This window comes from Typopeltis vanoorti, chromosome 1, assembly GCF_054136105.1.
Source record: "Typopeltis vanoorti isolate ZY-2024b chromosome 1, IOZ_Tvanoo_1.0, whole genome shotgun sequence".
In the NCBI taxonomy this organism is placed as follows: Eukaryota; Metazoa; Arthropoda; class Arachnida; order Uropygi; family Thelyphonidae; genus Typopeltis; species Typopeltis vanoorti.
Window position 1 is genome coordinate 35,320,847 of NC_143549.1, and position 14,537 is coordinate 35,335,383.

Sequence of the window (14,537 nt, forward strand, 5' to 3'; positions counted from 1 at the left end):
TATGAAGGAAATCAATGCTGCTTGGTTTCCACTTAGCAAGTATCTGGCAGAGGCAATGACTGAGTGTATTACAAAGGTCAAGAGGTAGGTGTAAAATGGATGACCGAAAAGGTGAAGCAAGCATAAGAAAACAGCATTGTGGAGGTGACACAAGATGAGTGGAGATAAACAGTTACATGAGGAATACAAATAGCAAGCAAGGAGGGTGACTCACTTAATAAGGGCAGCAAAAGTTGATATGATTAGCAATTAACAAATGACACTAAAAGAAATCCTAGGGAGTTTTTTCAATATGTGGCCAGAAGAAGGAAGATTATTATTATTATCTGACTTCCATGGAGTCAGACTCATCATGGAAGGTACACACAATGCTCATCAACCATGCTCAAAATGACTCAATATGTCTACATTCACAACACACTCAGGAAATTTTTTTTTTAAATAACGAAACCTGTAGTGCGATCATGATTAAAAGAAACACATGTATTAACCACAGTGAAAATTATTTAATTGTAAATATTTCATCCTAAGTATCTTCAGAACTTTCTTTGTTTATACAAAGAAAGTTCTGAAGCCCTACTACACAGACCAAACTTAAACCGCAACGACGTTCTTACTATTCCTAAAGTATGGGAAATTGTCATACAAAATTGTGTTAAATAATTATTATTATTATTTTTTTTTTCTGTAACATGTTACGCACTTTTCATGAGATTCTATTGTAATTCATGCGCCCTAACTGTATGTTATTCCTATTATTGTTTTAAACTACTGTACTGATGATGTCCTAAGATACTTAGGATGAAATATTTACAATTAAATAATTTTCATTGTGGTTAATACATGTGTTTCTTTTAATTATGATCGCACCACAGGTTTCATTATTTAAAAAAGTTTTATTCCTTCAAGGGGAAATGACAGTGCAGAAGACAAACTTACTAGGAAAACTGCAATTAAAACAGGGTAAGCTACGAGCTAGAATCTCTTTTTTATAAAAATGCAGACGCGATAATCTTATTCCAACCTTTGCAAAACTGAATGAAGCCATCAAATCTCCAGGTGCCCATAAAATCTATCAAAAAGCAAGTCATTCCTTACTACTCAATCAGTTACAAGTTTCTAAGCATGAATTAGCAACAAACAATTTATATATTACAGAACTAGAAACAGACTTGTCAAATACGTTAAATCAAAAATTGCTACAATTAATTATAACTGTCTCAAAGAATTCAGGAAAAAAAGTTTTTGATAAAAGCAATAGTGCTCTACATATTAAATACCTTAATCTATTAAATCGATCAAAAAAGATCATTAACAAATTACCAACGGAAAAATGGGTAGTCAATTTATCTAACCGTCCACTAACAATTTATCTAACCGTCCACTAATTAAATGCTCTAGCAAGAGGCCATAAATCTGTGATTTCACCAAAATGTTTCCCATATTTAGATTTTATACATAATATAGAAAGAAACGTCAACCATCTCTCCAGTATTGAAGCCATGAGATTCTATTGTAATAGAATCTCATGTCTTCAAGACTTCGATTTGAAGTAGCTAAAGTGATCTACAATGCCAAACCTTCAGAATTAAATATCTCACCATCAGAATTGAAAGCTATTATTTCCTTAAAACGTAATAAAAACATAATCATTACCAGAGCTGTTAAAGGAAATACCACTGTGGTTCTTGATACAAACTCATATGATCGAAAAATGAATTTACTTCTTCAAGATCGTAATACTTACGCCAAATTGGATTATGATCCTACAAAATGTCTACTCAGAAAATTAAATAAGCTACTTCATGAAACTTCCTCCTTAGATGAAGAAACAATCAAAAAACTTAAGACATACCATGCAAGACCTCCTAGAATTTATGGCTTACCTAAGCTACACAAAACTAATGTTCCACTTAGACCCGTTGCAGACTGTATCAGCAGTCCAACTTACAAGTTATCAAGATTCTTATCTAACCTTCTCTTCCCTCACATAGGCCACTCAGTCTCTTCAATCAAAAATTCTACTGAGTTTCACACAAAAATTAAAGACATTCAACTATCAAAAACTGACTTGTTAATCAGCTTCGACATTGTCTCCCTCTTCACAAACATTCCCCATAAAGAAACAATAGAATTACTAACTCAAAAATTTCCGTCTGATATAGTTGAATTGTTCAAGTTTGTTATTGCATCAGGTTACTTCACCTGGAAAGGTCAAATTTACAAGCAAGAAGAAGGAACAGCAATGGGATCTCCTTTATCACCAAACCTAGCAAACTTGTTTCTAGAACACCTTGAAGACAAAATATTCACTTTTGAACCCAAACCAAAAATTTGGTTAAGATATGTCGACGACGTATTTGCAGTCTGGGATCATCGCGAACATGAATTACAACAGTTTCTAGATAAAATTAACCTTCTTCATCATCGCATCAACTTTATGTTAGAAAAAGAATCTCCGCAGGGTATCTCCTTTTTGGATTTACACATCCAAAGAAAGGAAGACGGTTCCATTGCCACGTCTGTCTTTCGCAAGCATACATTCTCAGGTCGCTACATTCACAATTCTTCTGCTCATCATCCATCTCAGAAATCTGGCATTATTAAATCACTAGTTTCCAGAGCACACAAATTCTGCTCCTCTGAAGAATCTTTAAACCAGGAATTAGAAGTAATCAAAAATACAGCCATCCTAAATAATCCGAAAACAACTCAAAAAATCATCAGTCACTTCTCCACACATCAAACCAGACAAGAAGAAGTCCATAGGATTCCCATACCTTACGTCAAAGGCATCTCTGAACGTCTTTCTAAAATTATGAAGAAATACAATTTTGCCACTACTTACAAACCTATCAACCGAATTTACAACTTGTTGCCTTCTCCTAAGGACAAACTCTCACTTTTGATGTTGCCTGACATTTATGAAATTCCATGCTCATACAAATTGTCTTACTTTGGACAGACTGGTAGGTCTGTTCAGAAACGCATCTTGGAACATCAATGACCACATTCGTCTTTTTAAACTGCAGAAATCTGGCCTCTCTCAACACGGAATTGAAAATCCAAACCATAGGATCCATTGGGAAAAGTCTAAACTTTTACACAGATCTTTATATAAACATGAACGTTTATACAAAGAAAGTTCTGAAGCCCTACTACACAGACCAAACTTAAACCGCAATGACGTTCTTACTATTCCTAAAGTATGGGAAATTGTCATACAAAATTGTGTTAAATCATTTTTTTTTTCCCTTTAACATGGCACGCACGTTTAATGAGATTCTATTGTAATCGTGCGCCCTAACTGTATGTTATTCCTATTATTGTTTTAAACTACTATACTGATGATGTCCTAAGATACTTAGGATGAAATATTTACAATTAAATAATTTTCACTGTAGTTAATACGTGTGTTTCTTTTAATTACACTCAGGAAATGCATTCCACTCACCAACCACTCTCCATGCAAAGAACCTTTTCCTGTTTTTTCCCTTTTCCTTTTTCATGGAAGACATTTTTCTATGAAAAATGTCTTCCATGTCAACTTGATAACAACTCCTGACTAGCTTATATCTCAATCATATCCCCATCCCTCTTCCTCATATTCACAAGGTTTTACAATTTACATTCTCTCAATTTGTCCTCGTACTCCACATTCCAAAGACCACTGATAACCTTTGTGAATCTTCTCTGGACCCTTTCCAACATATCCTCATCACTATGAAAACCAAACGACCAGATCTGTGCACAATAATCCATACAAGGCCTTATACAATGACATCATAACCTCTATTTATGAATGTCCAGGTGTTCCAGGTCATTGCCATTATCCGATGTGATGGCTTCACAACTTCTGCAATGTGACCCCTGAATTTCAGGTCCTTGTCCACAACCACTCCCAGATCTCTCATTTCCTCTACCTCCATTAAAGTTTCCCCGCCAAGTTCATACTTTGAATCTCATTTTTTTTTTTTTGCTTACCAAATCTCAAAACCTTACACTTTGCAACACTGAACAGATAGTTCCACTTACCTGCCCATTCATGAACTCTGCAATGCTCTCCTCAATTTTGCATCATCTGAACCTAACTCAATATCATTAATATAAAACTGAACAACATTGTTCCCAAAACTCACCACTGCAGTACACCTAACCTTCTCATACAGGATACTGTCCCCCCCCCACTCCATATACAACTTTCTGATACCTATCTGACACCGAGTCACTGATCCAACTCAGAAGTCTGTTATCCAATCTCACCTGTTTCAATTTATTTAATAGTTTGTCGTGTGGGAGACCATCAAAAGGTTTTGCAAAATCCATGTATACCACTGTATATGCATCTCCCCTGTCCAAGGTATTTGTCACTTTGTTATAATACATAAGTTAGTAAAACATAATCACCACCTTTATGCAGTGAATCAATTTTACCTTCTTTCCACTTCCTTGGAACCTGCGTTGTTGTATGACTCTTATTAAACAAGCATGACAATTCTACTCACGGGAGGATGATGCTGGTCAGTGATAATAAGAGAATGATAAACACTGAGAAGGACATAGTAGAGGATGGAATACTTTAATGAACTGCTCATTAATACTTTAATGAGCAGTTCATTAAACATTAGTGTTTAATGAACTGCTCATTAAACACTAATGAGCAGTTCATTAAAAGATTCCATCCTTGTGATTTAACATAATGCAGAACTTGAGAACAGTGGGAATAGGGGAGGAACTAATCATGGTGAGTGGGAAGGAGTACATGAGGAATTGAGTAAACATGATGTCAACAAGGTCAGCACTTGATGGTATATCACTGTGTCTTGAAGGAATGTCACAGGGAGCTGATAACAGCTTTAACTTACATTTTTAACATAAGTCTTAGATTAGCCTAAGTTCCAAAGGAATAGAAAAATGGCAAAATTGTTTCACTTGATAAACAGGATGATAAGACTAAGGCTTTCAATTTTAGGCCAATCTGCTTGTCTGCAGTTGTGATCAAGTGTTGGAGAAACTAGAGAGGACAAGGATTCAGAACTGAGTTGACAGCAGTAGAATTCTCTTTAGTGGACAGCAAGGGTTTGCTAAAGGAAGATTGTGTTTTAGCAATCTGCTTACTTATTATAACAAGGTGACAAATACATTGGACAAGAGGTGGGGGGGGGTACATGTAGTAGTATATATATGTGTATAGTATATATAGATTTTGCAGAGGCTTTCAATAGATTGCCACCTGACAAACTAGTAGTTAATACCCTCCTAATAATAATAATAAATTGGAACAGATGGGGTTGGATAGTAGATTAGTGCACTGGTTTGAAGATTGGCTGTCTGATAGATATCAGTAGGTTGTGTATAGGGGAGTGATATCCCTGAAGAGGAAAATCACTAGTGGCATATCTCAGAAGTCTGTTTTGGGGGAGCATTGGTGTTTAATTTGTATGTAAATGATGTTGGTAAGGACTTAAATGGTGATATACAATTGTTAGCAGATGATACAAAGTAGGTGAGAAGTATAGCAGAGTAATCTTGCAAGAAGACTTGAATATCACTGTCTGAATGGACGAATGTGTGAGGACAGGTTAATGTAACAAAGTGTAAGGTTATAAAACTTGGGAAGCAAAAATGGGATGCACACATGATGTGGAGGAGATCTACGAGGTGATGGTAGATAGGGGCATAAAATTTTGTGGACAGTTTGCTAAAATTAGGACAACATAGCGGATTATGGAAATGATGTGGAGAACAGTGATGTGCAGAAGTATGGATGTTTTGATTCCATCGTACAAAGCTTTGGTCAGCCAACATATGGATTACTGTGCACAGATTTTGTTGCTTGATTTTCAAAAGGATAACAAGATGTTGGAGAGGGTTCAGAAATGATTGACTAAGTTGGTTTCTGGTCTCTCTGGAATGGAATATGAGGAGTGATGGAGAGAATATAAATTATTGAGCCTATTGAATAAAGGAAGAAGGGAGACATGATTCAGATGTATAATTAGTAAGGGGGGGGGGAATTACTAGATTAATGTGGATGAGTTTTTCGTAGAATATTTGGAGAAATGGGGAAAACAAGAGGCCATCCCTGGAACTGGTATAAAGTGGGTGTGAGTAAGGGGGTGATGAGTAGATTTTTTGCATGGAGAATGGTAGGGGATTGGAATGTACTGCTTGAGAGTGTGGTGGGTGCAGGGACAATGAATGCATTTAAGTTGAGGTATGATGAGCTGTGCATGTGAGAGTGGAAACTCACACAATGAGTCTCTTGAACTTCATGGAGGTCTCTTGATAATAATAATAAGCATAAAGACTTTTTAAGAAAATTCATTAACATTGCACATATTATTATCAACATCAAAGGAATCAAAGGTCTCATCGGTGGAGATCCATACTCTCCTATGCAAAAAAGATCATCGAACAGTGCCTTAAACCCATTCAAAATTTCTATACTTACCACACTCTCAGGCAATGCATTTTACTTGCCAATCACTGTCCTAGCAAAGAATCTACTTCTCACTTCCTCCTTATACAGCTTCCAGGTATGGCCTCTTGTTCTACTCTTGTTCCCTTTTATCCTGTGAAATATTTCCTCCATATTAATCTGGTAACAACCCTAATCAACTTATATGTCTCAGTCATATCCCCCTCTCCTTTTATTCATAAGCCTCTGCAAGGTGCATTCACTCAATCTCTTGACCCTCTCCAAGAAAAAAACCAAGCAACCAAATCTGCACACAGTGGTTAGTAACTTGATCAAAGCATTATACAAGGAAACCATAATCTCTTTGTTTTTGCATGTGATTATCCTCCTCATTATTACCATAATCTGTTGTGATGTTCTTATAATTTTATCAATGCAATCCCTAAACTCCAAGTCTCTGTCCACCATCCCTCCCAGATCTCTAATCTCTTCCACTTCCTCAAAATTTTCCTATTAATTGTATACTCAACATCCTAATCTTTCCCACGAAATCCAGGATCTCGCACTTTGCAACATTAAACTGAAAGCTTTGCTTGCCTTGCTCACTTACATAGCTCATTGAGCCTCCTGCAAGGCCACAACAGCTGCTCAACTTATCATAGTTCTTCCCAACTTTGCATCATTGGCAAACAGCTGCACATCTCCAGCTAAGCCAGTCCCAATGTCATCAACATGCAAGTTAAACAATAATGATCCAAAGACAGATAGATCCCATGTTGAATGCTCCTAGTAACATTCTTTTAGGAAGCACTCTTCCATACACAACCTGCTGATATCTAGCTGACTGTCAATCAGCTATCCAACTTACTAGTCTGTTATCTAATGCTATCTGTTTCAATTTAGCTACCAGCGTGTCATGTAGCAGTCTATCAAAGGCCTTTGAAAAATCCAAGTATATCATTGTATATAAATCTCCTTTATCCAGTAAATTTTAACCTTGTTGCTAAACCATGACCTTTCCCTAACAAACCATTATAAAGAATGCTGCTCTTATCAACCTTTTTTTTGAATCCAATGTCCTCACCAACTTCTTAAGGTGTTAACCTTAAACAACTCCAGACATATGGAGTGGCCTATAAATTGTAGCCTCGGGCTTACCCCCTCCCCCTTTGTGAATTGGAACAATTTTTCTCACCTTACATTCCTTCAGGACTCACCCTATTGCAAGACCGAGGCTACAATTTATAGGCCAATCCATATGTCTGGAGTTGTTTAAGGTGTTAAAGAAGTTGGTGAGGACATTGGATTCTAAAAAGGGCATTAATTACCTAGAGCAGCAGTTCCCAACCTTTTTTGACTTGCGGAGCCCTTTTTAGATTCAATTTCTATGGCAGAGCCCCTTAGGCCTACCCTGTGTCTTACAAGTTAATGTATGTCTTACAATATCTTTATATTGTAAAGATATACCTACCCCTAGTAAAACAAAACACAACACTTTATTAATGAACACTTACTAACTACACAACTAAACACTCACAAAGAGGTCACATGCACAGAAAACTCGTGGAAGAATCGCTAAGAAATCACAATGTTATCCCTATGAAAATTCGCTGTGAAGTGATTGCTTTTACTTTTTGTTTCTTATTCTTTAATTTCATTCAATTTTTATTTATTTTATTTTCCTGGAGTGGCCGCAGAGCACAGGTTGGGAATCACTGACCTAGAGCATTCCTCATTTATTTCCTCATATATTTGCTGTTCATTCACCATCAATACCTCCTCTGCCATACCCTCTACATTCCAGTTCTTATGATGCCATCTTTACAAGGATGAAATATACTGATAAAATGATCATTGAATACTTAAATTATATTCCGTGCATTGATTACCAGTCTTCCAACGTCATCAACAAGAATCATTCTTCTATAGTCATTTTTAATTCAACTTGCCACATATCGAAAGAACGCACGAGGATTTTTCTTAACTTGATTGCTTAGTTTCTTCTCATTCTGCACTTTTGCTATCTTTATCAATCAAGTCACCTTCCTGGCCTGCTCTTTGTACTCTTTATTTAACTGATTATTACTGACCTTTATCTTGTGTTTTCTCCACAGTGCTTCCCTCTTCCATATTTCACACTTAAATCTCTTCATTCATTCATTTTATTTCTACCTTATTTGGTCTTTTCACCTTTGAAATACACTCAGACATTTCTGCTGTTAAACAGCTCTTGACCAATGCTCAAACAGCATCTATTTCTTTTTCACTCAACTCCTCTTTCTCATATGACTAGCTACAACCATATATCTCTGACGATAATCTTAATTCCAATCAATACTGCCGTAAATAAAATCTCCCATAATGATCACCCTTTTCTTGCTCACTAAGCCAAGTTGCCTATTTTGCCTGTCTTCCACATTCCCCAGGCTATAGTAATACCCAACAAAATATCTCAATCTATCAACCTCCACCTCACTTCATACTGATTCAAAACCAATGTCACTTTTTTTTTTTCTCCTTGTATCTCAGCCTTGCATAATTCCCCTACTATCATCAGCAGCACTCGTCCTCTTCCCTTATTGCCCTTCCTATCCTCACAAAAGACATTGTATCCTTCCATTTCTATTCCTGTCAAGATATCATTCTCATTCAACCATGTTTCATTTATTCCAACTATTTTGGGGAAATAAACTCAATCAATACAACAGTTTTATCTCCCTTATTTCCAATATTCTTGACATTCATACATAAGCATAACAATTCATTTTTTGGTCTATAATCAGTCCTATCCATGCTTGCTGCCCCTCATCTGCGACTTCTCCACACTTTCTCTTGTCTACTCATCCTACCCTTTGTTCCATATACAGGGTGTTCGGGATAAATTTGACAGTTTCGTAAGGAAAAAGAAAATCTTCTTTGTATCTATTAAATTTAATGAATTGACAAAAAAACATTACAGGCAGAGTTAATTACAATACTATCAACAAGATTTACTCAAAATAACCACCATTAGCATCGATCACAGCTTCAATTCTGCTTCGGAACCTCGAACAAGCTGATGCTACAGTCTCCCTGGGAAGGGCCGCAAAAACTGTTTTAATTTTATCCATTAACTGGGCTTTTGTATTACTGGAAGTGCGATTGGTGTCTTTTTCAACTGTGCCCCATACAAAATAATCCATGGGGTTAAGGTCTGGGGAGTTTGGAGGCCAAACATTTGGACTGGTGAAGTCGTAGAAATTTTCAGACAACCATTTTTGACTTTTCCCAGAGGTGTGGCAAGGGGCCGAATCCTGCTGCCATACATACGGCCTACCATTGGCTACCCTTGTTATCCAGGGCTTGACTACAGTTAGCAACTCCACGAACAAAGCCCGAATTCCAATGCCAGGGTTCTTCAACACCTGTTCCTGCAGATTTGCGAGGAATTCTGCTGTACGAACGCAATCAGATCGTCTGCTAGGGATCTTTCTTCTTGCTACATCCTCGTAGTCACCATTGCAAGTCTCTAGTTCATGCCTGATTGTTTTTACTGTATTCAGGGAGCATTGGGCAGCAGTCGTAATATCCTTATTTTGATGGCGGGCACGAATCATCATGATACAAGTTATTCTCTTCCATGATTCAGGTGGGTTCCAGCTATCCATCCTTTCTGACATCTTGTATATGAATGAAGAAGGGTCCAAACTTTTAAATGAAGAGAAGTGTGTGTTAATACATGTAACTTACGGAAAAATATAATTAATTATAAATATGTCAAATTTATCCCGAACACCCTGTATATCCCTCTAGATTCACCTATCCCCATGTATTCCAGGCTATTCCATTCCTATGCTAACCAACCCATATATGCATTCATTACTGTTTTCAGAATCCACTATCCTTACACTGTCTCTCCCTGGCCCACTCAATTTCCCTGTTCAACTTGCATTCCTGTTCTCACATTCTCATATCCATTCATTCACAATACTCACTTAGTCCACTCTTCTGCTCATTTACATCATCCCTGACTTACACTGATACCTTGTTCATATCACTGATTATACTTCCAGCACAACAGCCTTTACAGGTGACTCACATCAAAACCATTAAGTTGCAGTGCATCACTCTTATACAGTTCCCATCTCTCAAATTCATCCCAAACATTCAAAAACTGTATTCCTTTATCTTCATGCATTTCTGCTACAGTGAAAGACAACAGTGTGGTAAGAAGAGTAGTTTGTTTGTTGTCCAGGTATGACAACGATGAGTTGCTAGAGACAGAAAAGATCTTGAAAGGAACTCATCATTATCATACCTGGACAACACACAAACTACTCTTCCTACCACACTGTTGTCTTTCACTATCCTCAATAATCTCCTAATATCCATTCTCCCTATGCCCTACCAAATCTTTCATTACAACCATTAATAATTCCCTCACATGCTAATTTCTCATATCTAGCACCTCAATCACCCTGTTCATCCTCCCTCTTGGAAAATAGACTTTGTGGACCCTCTCATTCATTCAAATCTTTTATAATAGAATCTCTGTATGGTGCTACTCTTAAGTCATTTGGTACTTCTTTTTCTTCACTATTTTTCATTTTATTCTTTTGTACTATTCCATTCATATCCTCCATATGTCTAATTTCATTTTGCATATGCATCATCTCATTTGTTATCTTAATCATTTCGTATTTCAATTTTTGCATTCTAGCAACCAATTCTTGCTATTGCTCCATCAGTCGGACAATCTAGCATTACATAAAGTTATAATTCTTTTCTTGCCTCTCACTTGCACCACACACACACAGTACATGTACACTATAAGTTCTTCTACCTCATGTATGGAATCAATATAAAATAAAATAAGAAAGATTAGGAAACACAGATTACAATTAAAAGGCCGGGTTATAAGAAAGATATAGTAGAAAGAATATAAATAAAGATTAGAGATAATAAATGGTTCTTTCTAATCTTTATTTACATTAGAATGATTAGAAAAAATAAATGATTTCTAATCTTGCTTATAAGAAAAATGAGAAAATATAGGTTACAGTAATACAGAGTTGTAAGAAAGGTAAAGAAATAGAACTTTCAAAATCCAATATGAGAATGAAAATGATCATGTGTTAATTACCAAAACACTTTACCATAAAAACACACAACAAACAATATGGACACATCGATAGCACAATTAAATATTATATTCAAGCTAGTTCACTTACTATTCATTTTGACTGTGATATTCTTGAAGATCAACTCCGACTGTCACGCCTACAATAATAAGTGGTATTCCTGCAAGTTGAAAACCCTATAAATTCTACTTGTTAAGAATTCCTCAAGGATTGAAATAAGGATTGAAATATATATATATATATATATATATGACAATATACTGGATAACAATAAATTTAAAAATGCATTTTTTCTCTAAGAAATTTTATAATACATTCCATTATACTAATGTTTAATTTTAGTATATACAATTCTACTTTCAGTTTAAAAGTGCATGGTACAAGAAATGTGCTACTAAATTCTTTTATAGAAATGTCCTGTCTTTCACTTTTTATTAATATTAATATTTTATGTCTTTCTTCTAATTAAAATAGACTTCTTATATTATAATCATACATGCAATAATGATATTTTATTATTGTTGTTTTCATAGTAGTTGTTATGTAGGCACCTCCATGGAGTTGTTGGGAGACCCAAACAATCCACACAATATGTATTGTGGCTCTCCTTGAACCCATTAATAGAGAAAGTACTCAAAACTGATGGTAAAAAAAAACTTCTTTCTCACACCCTTACTAACACACTCTTATACTAGGAATGACCACTTGTTCTGCCCCTCTAGCCAACTGCTGAAACATTTACCCACTGCATCAATTATATAAAATCCTTTATCTACCTTAAATGTTTCTATCACATCCTCTCTTTTTTTCACCTATCAGCCAACTTTTGCAACCTGCAATTCCTTAATCTCTCCTTGTAGGGAGCATTTCACAGGCCACTCACCATCTTAGTCACTTACTTGTGTATCCTTTGCACTTCTTCCTCATCCTCAAGAAACCCAGGTGACCAGACCTCATTACAGTAATCCAAATGTAGATGTATCAAGACCTTATAAAGAGGAATGATAATTCTTTATCTCTGTTTATTAGTGTATTTTTCAATAACCAAGTAATTGTATGAGTTACCTTGGGAACTTCAGCAATATGCCACCTAAACTTCAACTGTCTATTTCACATCCAAATCCTTAGCTTCATCAATTTTCTAAAGTAAAGTTCCATCAGTGTGGTACACAGCTTATAATCTATTTATCTCACAATGTGTAACTTTACATTTCTCCATATTAATCTGACAGCCATTATCTTTTTTCTGTACTGACAGTCTATTTAAATCATTCTGCAAGCTTTCCACATCACCTTCATTAACTATTACTGTACCCAATTTGCATCATCAGCAAACAAATGAATATTTCTCTTCAAATTATTTCCTATATCATTATGTTGGAGGTTTAATGGATTTTTTACAACACTCAAAAAGAATTAAAATAGAATTTAATACTTCCTATATTTCGTCCTAGTCACTAGGACATCTACGGGGATTACAAAGACAATTAATGTAACATGCACACAAAAACTTACAATACTAAGCCCAACCACGTGGGTGACAATAAAGTCCTATCTAGGTGGAGCGCCCTCTAAGGGCAGTTGTAGGTGGCCTGGAATGTAAGGTGGGACCTCTGGTGATGACCGTTTCCCAAATCTTCGGAAGCTTAATACAACCGTATTTGTTAAGATTTGGTTGGTTTTTGAGAGCTGCTGCTGCTGCTTCTAAGAAAAGTCTCTCTTTCTTGAATTTGCTGTGGTGGAGCATGGTGGTTTTCTTCCATGATACTCTGTGGGTAGTGTCCAAAACATGGTCAGCCAAGCCTGAATGGCCATAGTTGTGTTTAACGATGTACGACTTGTATTCCTCTAGGCGGATGGATGCTGATCTGCCTGTCTGTCCAAAGTACGCAAGCTTACAGGAACAGGGTACTTTGTAAACTCCAGGCAGAGAGAGAGGAGGGAGCTGATCTTTTGTAGAACGGATAAGGGTAGCCAGTTTGCGGTAGGGCTTATATGCTGTGTGTAGGTTATACTTTTTTAGTATCTTGGCTATTTTTTCCGAAGTGCCACGGATGTAGGGTATGGTGATGGCATTTTTAAATTCTTGTTGATGAGAGGGATGGGGAATGGGGGAGGAATTGATTATTTTTTTGATGCTGTGTTCGCTGTAGCCATTGGAGAGGAAAGTTCTGTGTATGTGGTTAAGCTCAGTAGTGAGGGCGGTTCCACTGGAACAAAGATTGTGTGCTCTCTTGGTAAGGGTTTTAATGATGCCATATTGTTGTGAGGGGTGGTGGTGGGAGAGTTTGTGAATGTATCTGCCTGTGTGTGTGGGTTTTCTGTATACAGTGAAGGCAAGTGTATCATTAGGCAGGCACGTGACTAAAGTATTTCCTATATCATTTATGTAAAAATTAAACAGTACTACTACTACTACTCCAAGCACACAGAGCCTTACAGCACCACTTTCTCCTAGATTCTGCTCCTCCATATACTACTTTTTTTTAGTATCTGTCAATCGGCCTTTGTAACTATATCACCAGTTTTATATCCATCCTCATTTGATGTAATCTGTGTAATAGATTTCCATGAAGGATTTTGTCAATTTGAAAACACTTTTGAAAAATCCAGTGGAATCGTCATGCAGCCATTCCATTTATTCAAATCAACTGTTACTCTATTATAAAAAGTTGATAAATTACTAAGGCCAACCCTTCACAAAGCCATGCTGTCTCTCAGAGAGTGACAGCATGGCTTTGTGAAGGGTTGTGAAGCTACTCCTGAAATACTGATTGGTCTATAATTTGCTACTGTGGTCTTAGAGCCTCCTTTATGCAAAGGAACTATATTTCCCTCTTTCCACTCTTTTAGGACTTGGCCAGAGCTCAGACTTAAATTAAACAACCTGGTCAGAGGCAGTGTTAGTTCCCTTGTACATTCTCATAAAACAAGAGCTGATATCCCATCTAATCCCAGCTATATTTGCATTGAGATTCTGCAATATCATATCAGTT

At 36.4% G+C, this 14,537-nt stretch overlaps 1 protein-coding gene across 1 annotated transcript in view; it reads right to left on the reverse strand.

The window, feature by feature from the left end:
* LOC150109886 (uncharacterized) overlaps positions 1 to 14,537 on the reverse strand; it is a 226,230-nt gene that overhangs the window by 22,272 nt on the left and 189,421 nt on the right. The window contains exon 17 of the mRNA XM_090396448.1: positions 11,632 to 11,701. Coding sequence (XP_090252574.1) covers positions 11,632 to 11,701 — 70 coding nt within the window. The remainder of the gene's footprint in view (positions 1 to 11,631; positions 11,702 to 14,537) is intronic.